Source organism: Alnus glutinosa, chromosome 1 (assembly GCF_958979055.1).
Source record: "Alnus glutinosa chromosome 1, dhAlnGlut1.1, whole genome shotgun sequence".
Classification (NCBI taxonomy): Eukaryota; Viridiplantae; Streptophyta; class Magnoliopsida; order Fagales; family Betulaceae; genus Alnus; species Alnus glutinosa.
The window spans coordinates 43597889-43624449 of NC_084886.1; the positions used below are offsets into that span (position 1 = coordinate 43597889).

General features: G+C 39.8%; 1 protein-coding gene across 2 annotated transcripts in view; it reads right to left on the reverse strand.

Moving 5' to 3' along the window:
* Nucleotides 1-25294, reverse strand: part of LOC133883124 (uncharacterized) — a 94010-nt gene extending 68716 nt beyond the window's left edge. For both annotated transcript variants that reach the window (XM_062322353.1, XM_062322344.1), the window contains exons 1-8: nucleotides 25040-25294; nucleotides 22175-22256; nucleotides 21660-21763; nucleotides 14000-14095; nucleotides 13842-13889; nucleotides 9861-9911; nucleotides 2062-2165; nucleotides 1763-1880 (exon numbers count right to left, since the gene is read on the reverse strand). In XM_062322353.1, coding sequence (XP_062178337.1) covers nucleotides 1763-1880; nucleotides 2062-2165; nucleotides 9861-9911; nucleotides 13842-13889; nucleotides 14000-14095; nucleotides 21660-21763; nucleotides 22175-22256; nucleotides 25040-25054 — 618 coding nt within the window. In that variant the 5' untranslated portion in view covers nucleotides 25055-25294. The remainder of the gene's footprint in view (nucleotides 1-1762; nucleotides 1881-2061; nucleotides 2166-9860; nucleotides 9912-13841; nucleotides 13890-13999; nucleotides 14096-21659; nucleotides 21764-22174; nucleotides 22257-25039) is intronic.
* Between the last annotated feature and the right edge of the window lie 1267 nt (nucleotides 25295-26561).

Below are 26561 nucleotides of genomic sequence, written 5' to 3' on the forward strand. Positions count from 1 at the left end.
GCCCTCAAACCCAACACCCTAAAAGCCCAAAACCCACAAAACAGCAAAAGCTCAAAACCCCCTCCAAGGCACTCAACGCTAGAAAACGTGAGACTTGCCTATCCCCGCCAAGTGGATGCAACCTTAGCATCGTAGTTGATGGAGCATTCTAAATTAAGAAGCTCCCTTCTACCCTTTATCGTCCAGGTGGTATCCTCTAAGGTGACATCGCCTTCACATGGCTCCCTCATCGAATCCATCCAACCCTAGTCCAAACGCATGGCAAGGGAGAAATCTCTATCATCCCCAACCCCATCCTAGCATTCGTAGTCCTCTTCACTATCCACCTCTGAAGATGGATAGTGAACGACAACAAGTGGGGCACTGACCTCACCAGAAGAGACAGGCAGGGCACTGAACGACGACATTGTCTCTGCGATCAAGCTATGAAACCTCCTTACTTGATGTGGTGTATCTGGAAAGAAAGAAACGATCAAAGCTTTGAAGACAATGAGAGGACAGTAGTGGAATTATAAGCCTTCTTCAATACCCTATACCAATGGATGGTTGCCGATGAGTGTTTCCATATTTCTAGTTTTCATGACTTATTTGATCTTTTTTCCTTTTATGGTTAGATATTTCTCTTGTATACTTCTTGTGCACTTAAGTACGTCATTTGCTTTTTTAATGAAGTTCATTCACTTTTGATATATATTTTTTTTATAAGTAAAGTATATTTCAAAAAAAGCGCGGAATGGCGTAACCCAAAGTACACAGGATGTATATATGATACCCCAAATTCAAAGAGAAAGAAGAAAACAAATCTAAAAAATCCAAATAAGAACACGCAGACATAGACTGTAGCGTCACTCTCCACATAAACAAGGTTTGTATCACCAACTTCTTCAAGGTAATCGGCCCAGTCTCACAATCTTCAAAACTCTGTGCATTCCATTCCTTCCATAAACACCACATCAAACACAACAGAGCCATTCTCCAAATCGGCACCAACAACCGGTTGCCCCTTTGCCCCCTTCAACTCCCCAACAACTCTTTCACCAATCACGGTATAACCCACACAACACCAAACAGCTGCAATATCGTACTCCACAATTCTATAGCAACCATACAATGCAAGAACAAATGATCAATGGACTCTCCACAAGTCTTACACATATCACACCACTCCATCACAATAATATTCCTCTTGCATAAATTATCCAAAGTTAGAATTTTCCCTAAAGTCGCCGTCTACACAAAGAAAGCCACTCTCAGAGGAACCTTAACTTTCCAAATACTCTTCCAAGGAAAAGAAGAATGTATAAGACTAGATAATACCTTATAGTAAGACTTCACTTCAAATGATTTCATTCACTTTCCATATATATACATAATATATGTGTACTAGGAGCATAAATTATCGATGAATAAATAGTTAGTTTTGTACCCCACAGAAAAGTCTGTTTAAAAAGGAACATCTCTGAAGTGAATGTATCTTCCCCAAAATTTAAGCATCAAATTGGGAGAGGTATGTCCAATTTTTCAACCATGTCTTCAAGACAAACATAAACAATGCCCGTGAAAATAAAAATCTCTATATAGTTAATGTCGATCTAGATAAAATGTTCTCTCCTTTAAGTATTACTTTCTGACCTACACGAATGTCTCGAAAGATGCTAAAGTAATTATTAGTTTGATATCAGAGATTGGAAATGTCATATGCTGCTCTTCACTTAACTATTTTAGTAAAAGAAACTTCACAAAGAAAGAAGGCAAGTCTAACCTTCCGCAATTTATCCAGAGCACCACTAGCGTCAAAGGTTTCATTTCCCTGCTCATCCATCGTAACAGCGGCTAGTTTGGCCAAAGTAACGCCTGAAGAAAATGGACTTCCTGGATTACTGCATGGAAAACAGTTTTGTTTTGAAAAGCAGACAGATAAGAAGTATGCTATCACATGCATAGAAAGATGAAGATTATAGAATTAAATTGGTAAACAAAACAAATTAATCGATAAACAAAGATTTCAAGCATCAACCAAAGACCAAACATTAAAACATAAAAAAGCACATATCCACCAACCTGACAGAATCCTCATATCTAATATGTACATTGCTAATTGATATCTTAAGATTTCCAACGATGGTAGCAATTAGAGAACCTAGCCAAGAATTCCCAGGAGGTGGCTGCACCAGAAAAAAATAAATACATAAATAAATAAATAAATAAGAAGAAGAAGAAGAAGAAGAAGAAGAAGAAGAAGTGAAACACTAAAATCTGTATATATCACCATGATTTCGCACAAATACAAGTATTCAGGAACAAGCTCAAAGGAAACATACTAAAGCACTCTGAAAATACGAATGAGCATGAAGAAAAGTAAAAACTGAAGTTGGTTGGTACAAACATCATACCAAAAATAATAAATAAAGAGAAAAGTCTCCCTTCAAACGAACAGCCAATTTGCAATGTCCCCCCTCCCCCCAAACTACCAAAAATTTGTAATGCACCCCCAAATGATAAAAATACCCTTAATTTAAAAATTAAAAACAAATAAATAAGGAAGAAGAGGGGTTACATTGATGCAATCTTTAATTTGGACTGACATTGCAAATTGGGTGTTAGTTTGAAGGAGGTATGTGTATTTTTTTCCCTATAAGGCAAGAAAAGGAAGAGGTAGACTCAAAATATTACAAAAAGTAGGCACATACACCGACCGCCTAAAAGCTACGGTTACTAGGAGTTAGGAATCAATTGCTAAAAAGTTTGAAGAATCAAAGCTTCTCGTGATTATAATACCTTTCACTTACATCTAATGGGACCTTATTTAATTGATCAACCTCTTTTCTTTTCTTTTGATAAGTAATTGCAATTTATATAAGAAAAGCACAGAGGAGCGCAACCCTTATACACGGGAAGTATACAAGAGAACCCCTAAAAAGGACGAACAGAGAATAATTTTAAAAAGTCTACATAAGTAAAAACATTCAAACTATGATGGGACGCTATCCAAATATATAACGTGTTGAGCAACCGCTTCCGTAACTCCACCATAGATGTCTCTACATCTTCAAAAAGCCGCGCATTCCGCTCCCTCCAAATACACCACAATAATCACAGAGGAGCTAACCGCCAAGCTTCTTTAGCACGACCATACCCTATCGCCGGCCCCCAACTATTCAACAACTCCAACACCGATCGTAGCATAACCCACTCTACCCCAAATAAAGTAAGAATGTAGCTCCAAAGATCCCGGGCTATTTCGCAATGAAGCAACAAGTGATCAATAGACTCCCCACTCTTCTTACACAAACAACACCACTCAATCACTATAACATTTCTCTTACGCAAGTTATCATGCGTCAATATTTTGCCCAAAACAGCTAACCAAACGAAGAAAGCCACCCTTGTTGGAGCCTTAACACGCCATATATTCTTCCAGGGAAAAGAAGGAAAAGATGGGTCATCTTTCCTAATAAGCTCTTCATAGAAGGATCTCACCTCAAATAAACCTTTTTTTGAGGGATTCCACACTAACCTGTCATCCTCTCCATGTCGAGCCGAAACGGAGTATAGTCAATCGAAGAAAGAAATGACCATATTCATCTCTCAATCCTGGATTTGACGCGTAAAAAGAACATTCCACTGAATTACACCATTATGAACAGCCAAATTATCCCCCACCATCGCATCTTTGTTCCTCACTATACTAAAAAGAGCTAGAAAGCATTGCTTCAAGGGTCTATCCCCACACCACCAATCATGTCAAAAACTAATATGTGATCCATTCCCCACTTCAAAACGAACAAAATTGCAAAACTTCTCCCACCCCCTCCTAATATATTTCCATACGCCCACTCCAAAAGAACCCAACACCTCTTTCGAGCACCACCCACCCTTTAGACTCTTAAATTTGGCATCAATCACCAATCGCCATAAAGCCTCTCTCTCCCTACCATATCTCCACAACCACTTACCCAGGAGTGCTCGATTGAACTGGAAGAAATTGTGAGCTCCCAACCCCCCTACATGCAAAAGAGTAGAAATCTTGTTCCAATTCAATAGATGAAATTTGGCCTCGTCACCAATGCCACCCCAAAGAAAATCCTTTTGAATTTTATCAAGACGATTAGCCACCCTCACTGGAATAGGAAACAAAGATAAATAATACGTAGGAATATTGAAAAGCGTACTATTAATAATAGTAAACCGGGCACCCTTCAACAAATACATTCGCTTCCATCCCGCCAACCTCCTTTCCATTTTTTCAATAACAACATTCCAAATAGAAGTGGACTTGTAAGAGACACCCAAAGGCAAACCCAAGTAAGTCATAGGCAAAGATGCAACCCGACATCCAAGAAGATTAGCCAACTCTTCGGCATCCTCTACTTCACCAATAGGAACAATTTCTGATTTTCCTAAGTTAATTCTCAAACCAGAAACTGCCTCAACGCATAAGAAGATACATCTTAGATATCGAATTTGTTCTTCTTGAGCACCACAAAAGATCAATGTGTCATCAGCAAACAGAAGGTGATTCACAACTAAGGCCTCGGAATCCCTGGAACCCACTGAAAACCCTGTCAAATTACCTTGATCCAATGCGGCAGTCAGCATCTGACTCAAATCCTCCATAACCACCACGAACAACAACGGAGAAAGAGGATCTCCTTGTCGCAAACCACGAGAACTACTAAAAAAACCGGACGGAGTTCCATTTATAAGAATAGAAAATCTCACCGTAGAAATACAAAAACATATCCAATCCCTCCATTTTTCCCCCAAACCACATCTCTACAACAAATAAAGCAAAAAGTCTCAGTTCACATGATCATATGCCTCCTCCAAATCTAGCTTACACAGGAGTCCTGGGTCCCCCGATCGAATCTGACTATCCACACATTCATTAGCAATAAGCACAGAATCCAAGATTTGTCTACCGCCAATAAACGCATTCTGTGAGTTGGAGATAATCTTGCCGAAAACAGATTTAAATCTGTTCGCAAGGACCTTGGATATAATCTTGTAAATCCCACCAATCAAACTAATAGGGCGAAAATCTTTCACCTCCATCGCACCAGTCTTCTTAGGAATCAAAGAAACGAAAGTAGCATTAAAGCTCTTTTCAAACTTACCTCGAGAATGAAATTCTGCAAAAACAACCATAATATCATATTTTAAAATATCCCAACACTTCTGAAAGAATGCCATAGTGAAGCCGTTTGGACCCGGTTCCTTATCTCCGTTCAACTCCCTGATCACATCCCACACCTCCTTCTCCTCAAAATCTCTTTCTAACCAAATACTTTCATCATCATCAATGGATAGGAAAGAAAGGTCATCCACCTTTGGTCGCCAAGAACAATTCTCAAAGTACAGATTGTTGTAAAACTAGACTATGTGCTCCTAAATCTCCGCAGGGTTCTTGGAAATTTCACCATTGATCTTCAAAGAGTTCACTTGATTGAATTTACAATGTGAGTTTTGCCACTCTGTGAAAAAAATTTGTATTCTTGTCCCCTTCCTTCAGCCACAAAGCTCTAGATTTTTGTCTCCAATTCAATTCTTTAAAAAGAAGAGTTTTCTCTATCTCTCTCGACATATCAATCTTACGAACCCTTTCGTCCTCCTCTAAGCTACGACATTCTTCAATAGCATCCAGCTCTCGAATACCCTCCAATAATTCTTTCTTTTTCTTCCCTATATCACCAAACACTTCTATGTTCCACTTCTTCAAATCTTTCTTCAAAGCCTTCAATTTATTAGCCAAAATAAAACTAGGTAAACCAGAAAATTCATAAGACAACCACCAATTCTTAACCTGCTTAACAAAACCCTCATGTTTCAGCCACATGTTCTCAAACTTAAAGTACTTGTTACCTCCTCTTGGTGCCCCACAATCCAACAACAAAGGAAAATGATCGGATAGAAGTCTTGGCAATCTCTTCTGAATCACTTCAAGAAATCTTTCTTCCCACTCTGGAGAAACTAAGAATCTATCAATTCTAGACCATATTTGATCTTCCTAATTATTTGACCAAGTGAACTGGCCACCTTCAAGAGGAAGATCCACCAAATTTTGCATGAAAATGAAGTCTGAAAACTCTTCCATAGCTGCGGAATAGCCGGCACCACTAGATCTCTCACTTGGAAAACGGACCACATTAAAATCTCCCCCAATACACCAAGGCAACTCCCACAAGCTCATTAATCCAGCTAATTCAATCCACAAATCATTTCTATCCCTGTCATCATTCGGGCCATAAACACCCCCAACAGCCCAAACTACATTATCTCCAGTGTTGCGCAATGAACAAGCAACGGTGTACCTACCTACGTATTCCTCCACTTTTTCCACCACCCTTCTATCCCACATTACCAGAATCCCACCCGACACTCCATTGGCCCCCAAATAGCACCAATCAACATGGTAGCAACCCCATAAACTTCGCACCACCTCCCTAGAGATAACATCCATCTTTGTCTCCACCAAGCACACAATATCCGCCTTCCACTCCTTTACAAGCCCTCTAATCTCCAATCTTTTCTCAATCGCATTAAGCCCTCTAACGTTCCATGTAAATATTTTAGACTTCATAGAGACGAGATGAAGCCCTACCTTTATGTCGGCCCTTATCAGAGTGAGCCCCTTTCTTCTCATAGTTGATAGACCAAGCCAACCTATTTAATTCCCTCTGCCCTTTCGCCCCTTGTGAAGACAAGTAATTAGTCTTAGGTGCTGCCAATGCGCGGTCTCTGGCAGCTTCAATCTCTTCAAGCACAGCCAACAGTTTGTCCTCCAAACCACCACAAGATAGCCCTATAATTGGATAAAATCTCTTGATTCTTTTCACCACCCATCTAGGTGACACCCTCTGCCCCTCTCCATCTTCCACAGCCAATGGTGTGATTACCATCGGCTCACATCTCTCTAATTCCCCCTGAACATCCCTATCTTTATCTTGTAGCAAGAGGCCTTCAGAAAGATGGTCATGCAAATTCAAAGAACAATCAAGATGAGCTCCCTCCTCAGCCACCAAGTTATTTAAAGAAGACCCCCCAACCTCCATTGTGTCCCTTGTACCTTCCCATAGTCGGTTTCCCACTAGAGATCCCACCGAAAATGCTTCGGTTTTGTAGCCCACTTTGTCCTCTTCTCTGGAACAAATCACCAGCTCGAAGTTGCCTTCTTCCTGCCTCTGATCCACTAATACTGTACCAAACTCAGAATTCCCCAAAAAAGCATACACCTGCGAACTGGAAATCTGAGGAGCCAGCAACAAACCTCCAACAGCTTCCGACAAAAGCAGTGAAGATCCTTCTTCTACGACAGAACCCTTCTCCTCTAACTCGATAAGACTTTCTAGCTTCATGTGAGCCGAACCCAGACTAACGAGAGCAATCTGATACCGACCCTGGAAATGCGATCGCTGACTCCTCCGACTGTCTTATGGCTAACTGCAAGGCTTCCGATTCTTCTCTCCCACCCCACATCACATTCTCAGAAGCCGAAGAGGCCTCATTCCCAACCATCGAAATAAGCCCAGCCTTCTCCCAGCTCAGAATCGAACCCGCCACCGGTTTGGCTTGTCCCTGCTTGACTTTCCAAACAGCCAAAGATTTTCGAACTTTCCGACGCTGATAAACCCGGCCAGAGAAACCGAGTCTAAACGCGGATGTCGAATTGCTAGAGCCTATCGGCGCCGACTACACATCGGAAGTAGAAGCACCGGCGTCCAGCGAGAAATGGGGAGTTGGAATGGGGCGAAGGACCGAACCCGCCTTAGCCTTAACCAAAAGCTTGGGCTTCTTAATGGGAAAAAACAAAGGGGCTTTACCTTTTGAGAGATGGACTGACTCTGAAGGACCTCGGGCCGACAAGGGGCTTGAAAGCTTAGAGGATTTGGACCGGTGAAGTTTTGAGCCCAATGATATAGGCTAGGTCTTGGATAAATGGCTTGGACAGTGAAGCTTAGGTCCACTACCCGCAAATCATCTTCCAGCAGGTGCAAACCTTTCAGACAATACCCGATTTCCACATGTAGCTTCTCCAACGTCTTCCTGATGCTGCAAAGATCGAGGCAATCACCGAAATGAACCTTGCGTGAAGCAGAGGGTAACATAGGGGAGCTTGAGCCAGCCACCCTACCCCATAGGCTTGAAGCATACTCTTTTCCCAACAAATCAGAATGAGACACCGGAGCTGTCTTCAGAGGATTATCCTTCGCCGGAGATGACTTTTCCGTTGAAATCTCCTAAACACGATCACCCTTCTCCGAAGACTTCACACGGGCTTGGATGGGTATCTCCTTATCAGTATATGTCGACATAGCCCCAGCACGTGCAGGACCAGCAAGCCACCTCGGGACCCTAGCAATAGTGGAATTGGAAGGACCAAATGGCTCTTCTATCTTCGGTAGAGAGGATTTCAAAACTTCAGCAAAACTCCTCCTCAACCCGAATTTAGGTTCGGGTTGTGAAACTATACTCCGTTTCTGCTCGACATGGAGAGGATGACAGGTTAGTGTGGAATCCCTCAAAAAAAGGTTTATTTGAGGTGAGATCCTTCTATGAAGAGCTTATTAGGAAAGATGACCCATCTTTTCCTTCTTTTCCCTGGAAGAATATATGGCGTGTTAAGGCTCCAACAAGGGTGGCTTTCTTCGTTTGGTCAGCTGTTTTGGGCAAAATATTGACGCATGATAACTTGCGTAAAAGAAATGTTATAGTGATTGAGTGGTGTTGTTTGTGTAAGAAGAGTGGGGAGTCTATTGATCACTTGTTGCTTCATTGCGAAATAGCCCGGGATCTTTGGAGCTACATTCTTACTTTATTTGGGGTAGAGTGGGTTATGCCCCCGATCGGTGTTGGAGTTGTTGAATAGTTGGGGGCCGGCGATAAGGTGTGGTCGTGCTAAAGAAGCTTGGCGGTTAGCTCCTCTGTGCTTATTGTGGTGTATTTGGAGGGAGCGGAATGCGCGGCTTTTTGAAGATTTAGAGACATCTATGGTGAAGATACGGAAGCGGTTGCTCAACACGTTATATATTTGGATAGCGTCCCATCATAGTTTGTATGTTTTTACTTATGTAGACTTTTTAAAATTATTCTCTGTTCGTCCTTTTTAGGGGTTCTCTTGTATACTTCCTGTGTATAAGGATTGCGCCTCTCTGCGCTTTTTTTATATAAATTGCAATTACTTATCAAAAAAAAAATATATTAATATTAACACCTAGAACATACTCCATAAGACTACCATAGCAAACCAAAGTAATCCACAATAGATGCAAAAAGATAAGGGTGAATGCCAACCATCGATACAAAACAGTACGAAACAAAATCACGCCAAAATAAAAATTAAAACAAAAAAAAAAAAATGCAGTGATTCTTTTGTTTTACAAAATATAGAACTAACAAGTGGGTTGCAACTACATCTCTTCCCAGCTGAAAAGAAACAAAGAAATAAACAACCAAGAAGAAAATATAATAGAGGAATACAAAAAATTGGGCAAAAGATCTTGCTCCTAAATCCCAACACCTGATTGAGAACTTCATGGCTTCATCAGAAGACACAACCCCAAAAATATAGTTTCACAGTAGAGAATAACATGAACATCAATCTAAACAATGTGAACGACAAGCATTTCACCCAACAAGAGTCTTTGGATGAGAAATTGCCAATGCATATATAATCAGCAAGGCCTACATGTTACTTCTGATAGAAAAAAATAATAATCATAATAATCATAAACATAACAAGGTCTACTGAAATATGACAAGGCATGCAAAAAATAAATAATAACACCTAACAAGTATAAAGTAGCTCTATTAAATAATCATTGATTCACACACTAAAAGAAGTATTGAATTTATAAGCTTACGCTTCCTAGCTTTGACCTTGATATTGCTTCCAGGGTTGCTGACTCTGCTTCCTGCATGCAATATGTGAGTATTAAAAACTATCACCCGCTGTGATGATCAGCTTCTTCATCTTCTGAAAGAATCTTTCTTTTGCTTTTAGGGTTTAGGTTTATTGGGTCAAGTTATTTGCATTTTGTAGAAATGACAAGATTGTTTGTTGAAGAAGGCAATCAGTCAGTATCACTGATGCGCTTGATCATATGCTTGTAGCGCAATCAGCCCTTTTCGTTGCTGAAATTGTTATCAGTGCTTTAGGGTACTGACAGGAGCAGATATGCTTGCATTTGCCGTCTCACCCTATACGGTTTTTGCATTCATCTGCTCATACATTTATTTGTTTATTTTTTAACTTATCAAAAAAAAAAAAGAGCATTAAAAACTTTTATCAAGGATCAAAGCTGCAAAGTCTCTTCCGATATGCAATAGTAAAAAAGCATATTTTTTAATCCAAGACCAAGAATCCTGAACACAAGTATGGAATTTCAATATAACCATAACACACAATCCAAATAGGAGGCAAATTACAGGCCATAAACAATTTTGCTTGATTGGATTATTAATTTATGTGCTTTGTATTTACATTCACCATATGCTTTTTTTTTTATAAGTAAGTAGAGAATTTTATAAAAAGCGTAAAGGCGCCCCTAAGCATACAAGAAGTATACAAAAGGACACCAAAAAAGGAAAGAGGGGAAGGGAAAAAACACCCGAAAAACCCAAACAGAAGGAAACCCACAAAACCCCTACAAAACCAGCCCACAAAACCCCGAGACTAATACATCACATTAGGCCGCTTAGCCTTGCCCCTACTAGAACCAAAACCTCTAGCATCATAATTAATCGAGCACTCTCAATTCTTCACTTCACGACTCCCTTTAAACTTAGAAGAGGAAACTGAAGCCTCTAGACGATGTTCCGCATCAATTAGAGTCATGAAGTCTACAAAGCCCTTCACATTTTCCTCGTGGGAGACCCCTAAAGTATTAACACAGAAGCTAAGATCAATCGCTGCCCCGGGAGGATCACCAATCTCTTCAAAACCACGTCCCCGCGAAGATTTGCCCACCTCTGAGAAAGACATTAAAGTCGGGCACCCAAGCACAGACTGGACCGAAAAGAGTGGAACCACTCCCACTTCTGACAGAGGAAGAGCCGCGCCGCTTGGAAGAAGGAAGCCACGCTGAAGGATAGGCTGATAGCCCTCGCCTTGAGCAGCCGTAGACTTTGCACGAGTTGACAAGGGCTTGGAGACAACCCCACAAACTGGCCTGGAAAGCTCCTTAGGAGCACTGAAAGTCTCAAGAGCCTCTGCAAGCAGATGCTTATCCAATTTGCCAACCTTGTTCTTCCAAGAGTATGAAAGCACCAACTTGGATTCCGACGGGTAAATAGGCGCGTCAGACTCCGACATCACAGGGAGGGAGTAACGCAGCCTTTCACCTAGAGCATCCGCGCCTGAAGAGCAAACGCTGAGAGCTGGAACAAAGAGAGACGGAGAATGAGCCATCTCAGACGAAGGCGACAAAGGAGGATCCCCACCCAGAGCTGACCTCACCAAAACAGAGACACCAACGCCCTCGGAACCAGAAGTAACGGCCGACGACGACACGTTAGGAGCTTCAAAACTGAACGGAGTAGAGGACTTTTCCCCGAGAATCTCTGTGGCAGAAGAAACCGGAGGAAAGGGAGAGGAACGCTCTTTTGACTCCGGAAGAGAGGCTGAAGAAAAACCCACAACTTCCGGCCCCGGGGCACCCAAGCCCGAAGGAACATAACTCATACCCGCGTCAGATCCATGAACCGGAGCTAACCCACATTTCTTTTTTTTTTTGATAAGTAATTTAAAATTCAATAAAAAAGCGCAGAGGGGCGCAACCCTAATACACGGGAAGTATACAAGAGAGCCCCTAAACAGGAGGAACAACTAATAAATTAAGAAAGTCTACAAAAGTAGAAACACCTAGGTGGCAAAGATGGGGAGCTAACCCACATTTCTTAGCCTTCTTAAAGTAATCCACTCTTCTAAGACCCGACTTCCTGGTCTTTTTAGAAAAAGACCTACAGCCCACCCTTCTTGACCTAGCCCTAAAACGCATACTGCCCAACCCAAGGCAACACTTAGTCCTGCCCATGCTACGCTTCAACCCATCAGAGGAAACCCAGCCCAAATGAGACCTATGCGCACAAGCCCAAAGAAGCCACTTTTCAAAAATATCAAGAAGCTTCCTGAATATCCCCAACTCCTGCACTGCAACGTCACCTGCAGCCTCAGCAACATCGACTGCATCCCTCTTCTTGGAACACGCAAGAAGGTCCTTACCCGGAGAGGAACTCTCTAGAGCGTAGCATTCGACCGCAAGGCCTTTACCCAGAGGACCGAAGGAGGACCTTTCCAAAACATAACAATCCACCGCCTGCCGGAAGGGCTCCCGCTCCCGATCCAGCGAAAAGATCTTCTCCGCCTCGCACCAGACCACCGCCGCCTTCTGAACCAGAGGCTCGCCAACAACCGGCGAGCCCACCACCTCTGAGAACGACAAAACACCCGTGGCCTTGCCCACACTCTTCCCCACCGGGACGCCACTAAAAGAAGACGACAACACCGAGGTACCAAAGAAAACCAACATTTTGCTCAACTCCCCAGAAACTCGCCCCCAACCCCGCCCGTCACGGCCTTCAGAAAATACAATCATCCCTCTCCGACCACCCACAGCGTACACCGCCACCTCCAAGAACCGGTCGGAGCTATTCCCACCTCTCCGAACGATGGTCACCTTCGAGCCCTCTCTGAAAGATTTAACAAAATTTTCGAAGCCCGGATTTTGCAACACCTCTTCCACCATCGACAGTAACCAAGCAACGCATCCCGAGCCCAGCCGAATCCATTTTGAGAATCCTTTCCTCTTCTCCGCCACCCTCAACTCAAATGACCCTTCCACCACCGAGAAGATGAAGGACTTAGCCTCCACAAAGAATCGGTTCTCCATGCCCTACCTCACACGACAACCCCCGAAGGGGTTCGCAACAGCCCACCACCACACCTCACATGGCTGAAATCCAAAGAAACGCAAACTTCTTGGAAAAGGATCTCTTATGGATGCAGAACCTCTCTTTATGACCAAGCTGTGAGGTTGCTTTGCCAAAACTTGCAAGAGACTTCTACCCACAAACACCTGACGCTCAAGAGACTCTCCCCGCACAGCAACCGGATATCTGATAGGCGAAACAGGGCAAACCCCTAGCGTAACGCGCTCTCACGCGCCACTCCTAGGGCAGAGAGCGAAAGAGAGAGAGAGAGAGAGAGAGAGAGAGAGAGATATCACAGTCTTACATATAATAGTTTTTTATTAGACATCAAGAGGCGGAGATCACATTTGTTCTCACCTCATTCTGACAATATAATAATTTCAGCATCTTGTGTTTGACAACATAGAGAAACATACACTTTGCACAAACAAAGATCTAAAGTTTTTAGACTAACTATCGCTGCTCAAATAAATTCTTTACCTAAAAAAAATATCAGGAAAAAACAAAGGGAGCATATAAATTATTTATACAATTACAGGTGAAGTTTCTCCAAGAAATAACACAAGCCATGAAAGAAGGCAAGTAGTAGAGAGTACAGGAATTAGGGGTAGACAAACAAAAAGTCTCATGAAGTTCAACTGGACATCAAACACTTTTTTGACAAGTAACTGGACATGAAACACTGAAATGCAAATAGTAAACCACATCAATCAAGAAGTCACTATTTTACAGGAACTAACTTTTTTATTACAAATACAATTTCATTATTGTATACTTCTGAGGGTAAAACAGAAAGGGAACCAAAATTATAAGGTACATATCGAAACCTAAATATGGCAAACAGCCTAGAGTTCCTCTTACAAGATATAAAGCAGACACGCATGCATGCGCACACCTGTACAAAAGCATTTTACCTCAATTTGTTGAAGTTTCGCTTCAAAAAGTTTTTCCCTGTCCTCCTCCTGAAAAGAGCATTAAAACAAGATAAACTCAGACAAGAAGTGACTGACCTTTCTTTAGTTATCAGCAATAACAAGAGCAATTATTTCCATCAAAGAGAATATCATCCTACATTGAGAGTCCGACCATCAGGAGCAGGATGAGCAAGAACAAAGATACGATCAATGAGAACAATCACAGGTTCTTTGCCCAAACTTTTCCAGGGAACCTGTAATTATAAAGGGAAAAATAAAATGAAAGAAATTTCAAAAAATTAGACCATGAACATCATATTTCAAAGCACATTAGGAAACTAAAAGCACAGTCTAGATTTCCATAAATTAGTGACATCCTTATATAAACTTTCCGAATTCAAGAAAATGAAAGTTTAATTATGTAATACTTCCAACAATTTTTTTCAATTTATTTATATAATTATCCTTAAGCCTCCACATTGATCTCCCATTGTGAACAAATCTAAGCCAAACTTCACAATAGCCACAACTTGAATAGACATCAAGTAGATCCTTAGAAAAATTGGCTTGAATTATAAATGTTAAGTCACAAATCTTACTAAATCATAACGTGACCAGGTTTACACAAAATGCAAGGAGTATTTAAAATGCATGTTCCTTTCCTCAATATTTTACTAGACAAAGGAACAAAGACGCGTTGGTGGCAGATAATTTGGTGGTCCATAATGGTGTAATTCAGTGGAATGTTCTTTTCACGCGACAAATCCAGGATTGGGAGATGGATATGGTCCTTTCTTTCTTCGACCGATTATATTCCACTTCGACTCGTCATGGAGAGGGTGACAGATTAGTGTGGAATCCCTCTAAAAAAGGTTTATTTGAGGTGAGATCCTTCTACGAAGAGCTCATTAGAAAAGATGGCTCATCTCTTCCATTTTTTCCTTGGAAGAATATTTGGCATGTTAAGGCTCCAACAAGGATGGCTTTCTTCGTATGGTCAGCAGCTTTGGGCAAAATATTGACGCATGATAACTTGCGTAAGAGGAATGTAATAGTAATGGAGTGGTGTTGTTTATGCAAGAAGAGTGGGGAGTCTATTGATCACTTGTTGCTTCACTGCGAGGTCGCCCGGGATCTTTGGAGCTACGTTCTTATTTTACTTGGGGTTGAGTGGGTTATGCCACGAATGGTGTTGGAGTTATTGAATAGTTGGGGGGCGGCAATTGGGAGTGGTCATGCTAAAGAGGCTTGGCGGTTAGCTCCTCTATGCTTGCTGTGGTGTATTTGGAGGGAGCGGAATGCTCGTCTGTTTGAAGATGTAGAGACACCTATGGTGGAGCTACGGAAGCGGTTGCTCAATACTTTATATTTGTGGATAGCGCCACATCATAGTTTGAGTGTCTTTACTTTTGTATATTTTTTAAATTTATTTTATGTTCGACCCTTTTAGGGGCTCTCTTGTGTACTACCCGTGTATAAGGGTTGCGCCCCTTTGCGCTTTTCAATAAATTGCTATTACTTACCAAAAAAAAAATGATCTTTTTATATGTGTTGATGTGCAAAAATATTATCTATATACTTAAAACACAATACGGGTCATAGAAGGCAGTGTTAGCAGTTAGTTAATTAGAGCTACGAGAACAAAAGTTCATTCCATAATTTATAATTTCTTAAGAAAGCAAGGAGAGGGAAGAGCTCTTCTTTTCATTCTCTCTCAGGGGCCTCTGAGTTGGGGAAGAAGCTTCGTTCTTCCCCCTCCCCCTTGTTGCAAAGCCACCCTTTTAAGCAATACTACAGGAGGGCTAGGGAGATCAGGGCAGGGCAGGGCAGACTGTGGTAAGGAATGATGGGTTGTTATCTGACTCTTTGGTAGCCTCAAAGCTGTCCGCAAAACCTGTTCTTTTTAAGGAAACGGGTGGAGAGTTTCATGCGAAAAAAAAAAAAAAAAAGACTCAGACTCCAGCTAAACAGGGGCTTTTTAGGAAAGGTTTTCTTAATCTTGCCCCAATTGTTTCTGTCCCTCCCGTTTTGCCGCGGAAGGTCAAGGACATTGGGGTGGTTGGTCCTTCCTCTCCTCCGAGTGGCGGCATCTTTCCTTGTTCCGTTGAGGGAAATGGATTCTCCCAATCTCAGAGTTGGCCTGTCGGTTTTGATCCTAATGGGGAGATCGTAGTTTAGGAGGAGGAGGAGGAAGATGATTATTGGGATGGTTTGCCCTTGGTTTGGGCATTGGAAGGGGCTTTTGGGGAGGAGGCCCTGGCAATTAGGGTTGCCATGAAAGAAGAGTTTCAGCGGGAGAAAATGATTGCGCGCCAAAAGTCTAAAGGAAAAAGGGAGCTTCTAAACCTGCATAGCTCCATCAATTATGGTGATGCGAAAGATCCCTCTAGGAGTAGGAAAGGCAAGGCACACTTGTTGTAGGTTTGTGCGCCTTGGTGGGTCGTGGGTTGTTTTGTTGTTAGTTGGGTTATCTTTGGTGGGTGGTGGGTTGTATTGTTCTTTGGTGGGTGATGGGTTGTTTTGTTCTTGTTGGTTCTATTGGGTTTTTGTGGGTTAGCTTTGGTTTTTCCTGTGTATATTGCCTGTGTACCTAAGGGCGCCTTACGCTTTCATTAATGAAGTCTTTTTACTTATCAAAAAAAATAGAAAGCAAGGAGAGGGGGAAAATGACTTCTGGGAGTTTCCATTTTCTTTTTTGTGCTATGGGAAAGCTGAAATTAGATTAGGCAATAACTGAGTTCCTACAAACAGTTCTCATAAAGCATAACTCCCTACAAAATCCATATCCAAAACATGAAAAAAAAAAAAAAAAATTATATGTATATATATAATATTTATGGATAATAACAATAATTTATTAGAAGAAGAGGCAAAGCCCTTGCACACAGAAAAAGTATACAAGAGAACACATGAAACATATATGATGACAAAAAACTGAAATTAACAAAACTCTGCACCATCAGTACACCATCCTTTACCAATAAGTCTACATAATTAATTTAGAACATATTCCAGTAGAAATGAGTTCAAAGCATGATACCTGATGAGTATTGAATATTGCATATTCAAGCCCCTTAATTCGCATATGTTAGGCCCTTAGTTTAGTTGTGATATGATGTTTTGCATTGTTTTTATCAGGACCTAAAGGAAAAACACAAATACTTCTTTGGCTTTTAAGCTTCAAAAGCAGCAAAAGCAAAATCCAGAATTTTACAAGGCAAAGGTCTCGAGCGCAGCTTACCTAGGCTCAACCGCTCAAATGCCGCACCCAGCTTAATGAGCTCGAGCGCAATTTACACTGAACTCAAGCGCATTACCCAAAACATCAAGTTCGAGTGCACATCAGGAAGCTCAAGCACAGACCTCAATCCACATCCTACGCTCAAGTGCACCTCAAGATAGGCTCGAGTGCAACATGAGCTCGAGCTCAGAACTAAATGGGATCGAGCGCAATCGTGCAGCAGAAACTGACAATAAGTCAAAATCAAAAAATGAAAGAAGTTTTACTTTTCCTACTTGGACTAGAAGTCCTAGAAGATCACGAATTGGACTAGCGGTTGCTCTTGTACTCTATAAATAGACCTTTAAGTCATGCTTTAAGAGAATGCCACAATAGAGAATAGAAATCAATAGGATTAGTGGCTAGTTTTAGGGAGAAAAGTGCTTCAAAGTTCCAGCAGCTTCTTGGGATGGATTTCTCTCTGACAAAGACAATTTCCAGCAATTCCATGAGCGGCTAACTCATCCAGGGTATTGATATAGCCCTTTTTCAAGTAATGATGGAGTAATTGTGTTTTTCTTTGGGAATTCTATGACTATGAATGATGGTTGTTTAATCTTGAGATTATTTCTTAATGGTTATATTCAATTTTGATAAACCTTTTATCTTGTCTTAGAAAATTATTTATCTTGATTGAACTCAACGTTCATATTTTCTGTGATTATGTGAACGATGATTTTACAATGGTATGAATAGACACAATTCAAGAGGGTTTGATAGGCCCTGCCTAGCAAGAATAAATTGTTTACACCCTAGTTAGTTTAATTTAGGTAAATCAATTTATACTTGTCGAGAGATGAGTTATGCTTATTCCTTGATTGCGTATATGCTAATTAGGAGATTTGATAGCTCATGCCTAAGAAAGGTGAATTGTTCTACACCCTAGTTTAGGTGAAGCATTCATACCTTACCGAAAGATAAGCTATGCTTATTTCTTAATAAAAGAAATTTATTGACGACATCGTTGGGTGCTTGACAAACACACGAGTTATATCATTCATGTAAGTGAAATTTTCATGTTAAATGCAATTTACCATTATTATGAGGTTAGTGATGAAATCAATCCCCTATATCTTCTCTATGCTATCTTACTTTTATATTTTTATTTAGTTTCAATTAAAAACCAAAATCAAATATCTTTTCTGAATTAGATTAAAGTTAACCTAGTAACTTAACTATAGCCCACAGTCCTTGAGATTCGACACCCTCACATAGACCCTATCCTGCAAGAGAATACCTTCTATAAGGATGGGTTGTAAACCCCTCATTTTACAGCAACTACTTATAAGTAGACAAGTCATCAAAAATAAAAAACAAAAAAAAAAATATATATATATATATATAATATATATGAAAACACCAAATCCTTAACAAATTAAAAAATGACGATTTTAGACAGTAAACCCTCATTGCAATGCCAACGTGCAAGGTTGAATAAAGGGTATTGCCTAAACAATGCTCCCACCGCGAAATCAAAGATACATGTAGTAGAAGTTGTAGTTTTGAATTTCTTAGCGACAGTTTCTTCAGCTATGTCGCCTAAAATTAGGCCTATTTCTGAATCAACCATGACAAGCAAATGGAACCCCTCGACAGATTCAGATCCCGGGTCATACCTCTTGAAAGTGCCACAAATCACAAGTAAACTTGCTCCACAAACGCTATAGGTTTCTAGAAAGTGAAACCTTTGTCTTTTAAATCTTAGACAAGCAAATGATCAAGAAAAGTTTTGAATATTCAAACAAGCGATGGGATTCCAAAGACCACCTTCCTATAAACAAAAACAGCAATATGTTCCGAAAACAACAAAAGACGTCAAAGACAAAGGAGATAGCTTCATAAACACGAGAATACCATACCTAAGTCCTACCACAAATAAACCTATAGCTTTTGATTCATGTTATAATTCCTAGGTGGTAAGTTTTTTTCTCGAAAGTGGGTTTAGGAGTCCCTACACTCTGATATTCTGTTACAGTAGTTGTATTTATTTAAGATTCTACTTATAACAATTCTACTCGATAAACTCTATTTAGTCTATCGAAGAAAAAAGAAGAAACTATGGCGGCTCAACCTCACCGGTAAGAGCAAAGTTGTTCTCTCTCTTGGTTTCTCTCGATGTGGAAGACAAACACAGGAAAGGGGTTAATTAAGAGTGAAAAATGAATAATCTCTGGAGAAAAAGGTTCCGGTGTTTTCATGTTTAATGATTATTGTGTGATTGGATAATGTGTCAATATCTTATTGGAGGCTGTAAAAGTTAGGTTTTACAACTTATCCTTATCAAAGGGGCTCTCATCCTACAAAGGTTTGTTCTATTACAAGTGGTTTATTTTATTATTGAAACGCTCACGACCCATCAATACCCCAAAGTCCTAGCTAAAAGTATACAAAGCTAAACTGAACTCAACTAAGCCTCAATCTTAACTAGATAAGGTTCAACTTCGGATCCGCATCAACAAACCGAGGCCACCACATGTATTCTTTCCACTATTTTTATTATTATTTTATGGGTGGCGCTCTACCGTCGTTCACGAAGGTGGTGAGGTCAAAGGCTTGTCGCCCTATCAAGTTACGATTTCCGCTGGTTGAGATGCGTGACCTTGATCTTATCCCGGCGGTGAGACCAACAGCCTCGAAGGAGGTGAGTTTGGTGCCAGACTGCTCTGTGATGGAGAAGGAACCACTGGGCAAGGACTTGTTGCTGAAACCGCGGGGCAAGGAACATCCAGCACGTTTTCTCTCTGCCCAAGGCACACCAGGATCAACTAGGAAGATTTTGCCTCGTTTGAATCTGCGAACATGGAGGAACCTTCTAGTGAGGATGATGGGTCGGATCGTTGTTGGGTCGTTCGTTTGCTTTCAAGCTAGGTCTAAAACCCACTTTCAGTTTTAAATGTTTTCGCCTAGGCCAGGTTGTAACGAAGCCCAAAACTAAGAAGCATACTGAGGTTACGAGTCAAGGGCTCCCTTTGGATCCCAAAGCAGGTTTTGAGTTCTCTTTGGGTTTTGGGTCTTCAAAGGTCAGAGGTGACGACGATGATTGCCATGGGTGGCAGGTTGTTTGCTCCAACCAGTTTTGAAATGTCTGAAGGTCCTAAAGACACTCCTGCGAGGCCGCTGCCCTTTCCTCCTGAAGGTGCCAGCTCTTGCTTGAACACGTCGTTAGCCACTGATCTCTCTTCGCTTGTTTCCGAGGGATTTGCAGAACGAGCAGTAGAAGTTGCGGCTTCTCTTCTGTTGCCGGCAGGGTCTAGGCCGGATTCTTCTGCTCCAGAGTCTTCTATGCACGCCTCCTCTCCCTTGAAAGCCTTTGCGTTTCCAGGTATGTCGTTGCCGGAGATCTCTGGTCCTGTTTCGGCATTTTTTGGGTCCCCTTCTGCGATAGCCTCCTCTGCCTCTGCTCCGCCTCTAGAAGCAGTGGGTGTCCCCTTTGGGTGTTCGTCAGGAGCTGGTCAGAATGTGGATGCTGCTGTTAAGGTGGATTCGGATTCTGATGGGTTTTCTCCGGCACTCGACTTCTCTAAAGTTAGGTCAAGTTCCTTCGGTGTCTCTTCTTTGGGGGCGGCTATGTTGGGAAAGAGGTTCCGCTTTTCTCTTCCAGTAATGTCGAAGTGTGGGGTCCCATCTACCCGTTCGAGTCCAAATCGGTGTTGAGATATCACCGGAGATCGAAGGTAGGCAAAGCTGCTTAGATGGATGCTTCTCTATTTGACGATGTTGTGACAGCTCGCAGTGCTTTGACAACACCGTCTTTGGGTGCTTCTTACATTTTTCAAGTTCCCCAAAGACTTGGAATATTTCAAATTTCACATTCTCATTTAGTATACAATAGTAATAGACTTGAGAGCAAAGCTTTTAATTTCTAAGTACCATCAATAATGTGAATGAACAACCTAAAAAGAAATTTCATTGAATCCTGTTATTGTAGCATAAAGGGCTGGAGACACATGAAGTGTTCTCCCCACTATAAAAAAATCTTTTCTTCACAAGGGTCAGAATATTTCAATCTATAATGCATATAAACTTTCAAATTCACATTTTTTATACGATAGTAATATGCTGATAAGAGAAAAAACTTTTAATTTCTATGTATCTATCAGTAATGTGAAGGAACGGCCTAACAATGTGCCAGAGGAGACAACTATCAGTAATGTGAAGGAACAACCTAACAACGTGCCAAAGGAGACATCAAAAGTATCCTCCCCCGCGACAAAAACTTCTCTTCACAAAAACAATTATCTTTTTATGTTACAGCAGTCAACATGAAAAATTAATTTTAAGTGAAACTTTATCAAACCAAATGTGAAAACAGCAAAATATAATGAGTTTCTCTATAAGAAGGATTGCGATTTGGTACATTTTATATCAGCCATGTAATAATTATGGCTTAAAAACAAATTACAGATTACAAAGACAAGAGCAATGCTCATCCATCTGAAAATACTTAACAAATAATTCTACCAACTAAAAGAATGATTAAAAAATAGAATTAATGGAGAAAACAAAAACAAGTGTGCAAGCAATAACACCAAATGCACCTTTAATGTTATGGTACCAACAAAACCAGCCTTCACAGTGACTGGAAGTTTTAGTGAATTGAGAGCCTCCGCCTTCAATTTCAAATCCTTGAGAACAACATCACCTGTGAAAATTGGATAAGACACATTTCATAAGGGGGAAAAAAAATCTTTAACTTCAAAAAAGTAAATAATCTTGACCAAGCTGACATGATTTTGTCAGCCAATGCCATAGCAACAAGTCAAAACGCATTTGTACCAATGAATTCCAGCATGTTTCACATATCCAGTAAACATGTTTTGTTTGACAAAAAAAAAATACAAGATATAAAGTTTCAAATGTCTTTGCGATATTTGATTGATCAAAATTCTGTATATTCCATTTACTATAGAAGTTCCCAAGGAATTCATTAGAGGAATGTTTCCTCTTCTACAGGAAACAACAACTCAAATTGTTGAAATCCTAGCTTAAAGGAAGAGGTGAAAAGGAACAGTAAACCATGGCATACAAGCACACTGAAGATCGGAGGACAAACCTTTCCAGACACTGATTCTTAAAGCCTCAACTGAGAGCCCATGGACATATTCACCCAAGTACCTTCGAAGCAAATGCAGAACCTACAGACAAAGATCATAAGCAACTATTTTATCCACATTTCCAAGAAAAGTTAAGTAAAACAACTCCAGAACAACGATGTAATAGGAATTTGTTTGCACAACTCGTCTTAAATCACAAGATGATGATGATGAAGAGAAAACGAAGAAAATCAGAAGAGATTAGCAAGCACAAGCACATAGTCTAGACTCCGAAAAAACTTGTTAGACACCAGGATCAAATGTTATGCATGTATCTGTATGTACAATTTATGAAATTATGTGTCACATTGTTAAATATTATGTAGTTGTGTCTCAAAGTAAATTAAGCACAATAAAGTTTTCCTAATTTTTGCAAGAAAAAGATTCCTATTAACACCAAAAGGAAAAAATTTATTTGATAATTGATCAAATATATTTAAAAGAGCCAAAAGGGGCACAGAAACCTAGGTACATATGGAGTCTACAAAAGAACCCCAAAGAAAAAAATAAAATAAATAAAACCTAAATTCAAAATGCATACCATAAACCCAAATTCTTTTTTGTTATAATTAACTCCTACCTAAAATTTAAAAGGGACTATCCTAACAGTGAAGGTGTGTCCTTTACATATCTATAAGCATTCGAGAAGTATCACATGCATTTTGAAATTTAAAATTTTATTTCCAAATGTTTGCAAACCTTTTAGTGAGTATCAAGGAATATCATTGTATTTAAAATTTTATGTAGCTGGGATTATCCAAGGAATATCATTGTATGGTATAACTAGTGCTATAGTTTGGGGAGGGTGACAGGTTAGTGTGGAATCCCTCTAAAAAATGTTTTTTTTAGGTGAGATCCTTCTACAAAGAGCTTATTAGGAAAGATGGCCCATTTGATCCGTATTTCCCTTGGAAGAACATTTGGCGTGTTAAGGCTCCAACAAGGGTGGCCTTCTTCGTTTGGTCAGCTGCTTTGGGCAAAATTTTGACGCATGATAACTTGCGTAAGAGGAAGGTGATAGTTATAGAGTGGTGTTGTTTATGTAAGAAGAGTGGGGAGTCTATTGATCACTTGTTGCTTCACTGCGAGGTCGCCCAGGCTCTTTGGAGCTACGTCCTTATTTTATTTGGGGTTGAGTGGGTTTTGCCACGAACGGTGTTGGAGTTGCTGAATAGTTGGGGGGCGGCGATTGGGGGTGGTCATGCTATAGAGGCTTGGCGGTTAGCTCCTTTGTGCTTGCTGTGGTGTATTTGGAGGGAGCGGAATGCTCGACTGTTTGAAGATGTAAAGACATCCATGGTGGAGCTACGGAAGCGGTTGCTCAATACTTTATTTTTTTGGATAGCGCCCTATCATAATTTGAGTGCTTTTACTTATGTAGACTTTTTAAATTTATTCTCTGTTCGTCCCTTTTAGAGGTTCTCTTGTATACTTCCCGTGTATAAGGGTTGCGCCCCTTTGCGCTTTTTATAATATAATTGCAATTACTTATCAAAAAAAAACTAGTGCTATAGTGCACATGCCAAATCTAGATTTGAGAATTTGGCAGGCGAAAAGTTGATTGTATGACCCAAAAACTATGCAACCAAGGTAAATTCTTCTTGACCTTTCACCCAACCTTTTTAAAACCAATTAAATATTGGCAGTGCAGGCTACATTTACAAGAGCCTAAGCAAGACTGCAAGAAAGCAAAAGGAGCTAAGTGTACCTAACTATTTAAAGTGATTGAGAAGGCGATTTCCTTTTATTGCGATATAAATTCCCAACAGAGAAACTTTGATGTGCATTCTCATTGCAGCACTAAGGGGCAAAACTGTGATCCCACTCAAGTTCTCATAACACCTCGGTTCATTAGTCTTTTTCATATCAGCTAGCAAATAACCAACACAGGTAAGCATTTGGGAGAACTCTATTTCACAATTTGAACTTTAGTATGAATTCTGATCCCAATTGCAAAATTTTCATAATAGAAGGGAAATCTGCCCGTTGTTTCCAAATATTCTATTCCCTAGGGAGTAACCACTGATCATCTTTACGCATATCACACAACCCAGACATTTCAGCCACAATTCTCTTATCTTCTTCCCACAAGAGTTACTCTTCACTTTTCAAAACTGCACCAATTTTAAATCTCGTCCTTTCTTGTCTTGCCACTCATTTATTCCAACCTTCTCATCTTCGCAAAATAGTTCGTATTTGAAGTGTCTTTGAGCCAGAAAGTGTGATCGGACTTGCAATCGCCTAGTATAATTATCCTTTCCACTAAAATGTATCGGACTGGTCTTGACAAATCATTGAAAAACAAAAACCTATAGCAACACTTGCAACGGGACGTTTAGTCCAAATTCAGCTTGAACTATTCTCAGTCAAAGAGTACTGGACTTTTAGGTTCATTTTAACCTTCACGCCCCTCGTCATGCACGCTAGTGTATCCAATGCAACTGAGGAGTCACTTCCTATTACTCTACAATGTTTAAACATTTCAAACCCCACTAAATCAGTTCCCGATGCTAAGTTGCTCCGGTTTCAAAATCACCAAGTAAGATTAAGCTATACCAACCAATTAACAGATAAAAAATGATAGCATATTTCAAAGTTAAAAGAAAATGAAGCAATCGCAAGACATTGCCAAACAAAAACTCCATAAACACTTAGCAATATGCCAATATCCAAACAACAACCACACCAAAAATTAACGAAAACAATTTAAAACGTAATATACAATGCAGTAATTCAAGCTCTTTGTCAAATTTCACAAACTATCAAAGGTAAATTCAAAAGAATCATCGCCATAAAACAACGAAAAATTATATTTAGAGCCGTACGTGAGCCTCGAACATGGTGACGAATCAAGCCGATTCGTACTATCGGCTAAAACAGGAATGAGCTTACAAACCGATCAATCCACAAATTGACGACGATCGAGGCCCGAGAATCGCCATAGAAGTCTGAGAATTCGTATCAAAACTTTAGGGTTTGTTTGTTCAATGTCAAAGGCTTTGTATATCTGTCACCTGTAAACAGAAAGAGGCCTAGCGAAATTGACAGTTCTGTGCGTGAACGAGAGAAATAGAATAGAGAAACCGTGTGTGAGCCTGTGCGAAACGCATATATAGGCCGGTCGTTTGAAATTTCTTTTGTGTAATAATTACACGAAGGCGCCCGAGTCAGTGGCATATATCGGCGGTCCGTTTTTGGTCTTTTCTTCTTTTTTTTTTTTTTTGGAAAAATATACAAAAACCCCTCAACTACCAGTTATTTTCAATAAAATCCCCCAAAGTGACAAGTGTCACAAATACATCAAACTACAAAGGAAAAAATACATGTAACTCTCTCAAACTATCACCTCTGTCTTTTTTTTTTTTTTTAAATGTCTACCCAAAATGAAGAAAGGGGATTCGAACCAGTAACCTCCGTTTCATGAAACGTGATTCCTAACCGATTCAAACTAGTCACGTCATTGTCAATGTCCCACCAAACTACCAATTGTGTCAATATCTTTCCTCAAACTATCAAAACATGCCAATGTTCTTCCGAATGACAAAAATACATTTCATAAAATTATTTATTTAAAAAAAAAAACTTTTTAAAAAAAATATATATAATAATAAATTTATACAAAAAATCAAATCGAAAAATAAATAAATAATAATAGTAATAGTAATAATAATAATGCTTTTTTTTGTTCGCTTTTTTTTTCAATTTTTCGTTCTTTTTTGTTTTATTAATTTTGGTTTTTCTTAATTTTTTTTCCTTTTTTCCTTCATTTTTTTAATTTATTTTCTGAAAAAAAAAAATAGTTTTTATTTTTATTTTTTAGTTTTAGTTTTAGTTTTTTTTTTTAATTTATAAGGACATTTTTGTTTTATTAAAAAAAATTATGTTCATTTTTGTCTTTTTGTTGGTCTTATGGGAACATTGACATGTTTTGGTAGTTTGAGAGGGATATTAACACAATTAGTAGTTCTTGGGGGTCATTGACTATTGAATGGTAGTTTGAGAGGGATATTAACACAATTAGTAGTTCTTGGGGGTCATTGACTATTGAATGGTAGTTTGAATAAGATATATGTATTTTTCTCAAGTACAAGACTGTGACAAAAATGCCACTCTGTTAGATATTGTAACGCTTACAAAATTAAATAATTATATTAGCTTAACTTTGAGTGTTATTGGTGTCATCAAATCAATTGACTAGTAATTGACCGAATTCATCATGCTACTCTAATTATTATAGTGTATTAAAGCGTAAAGCGAAATTAAATAATCTGAGATTTCTATCAGTAAATCTTGAAACATAACATGTATCATTAATTATAGACTTAAGAGCTTCCAAGCAGACATATC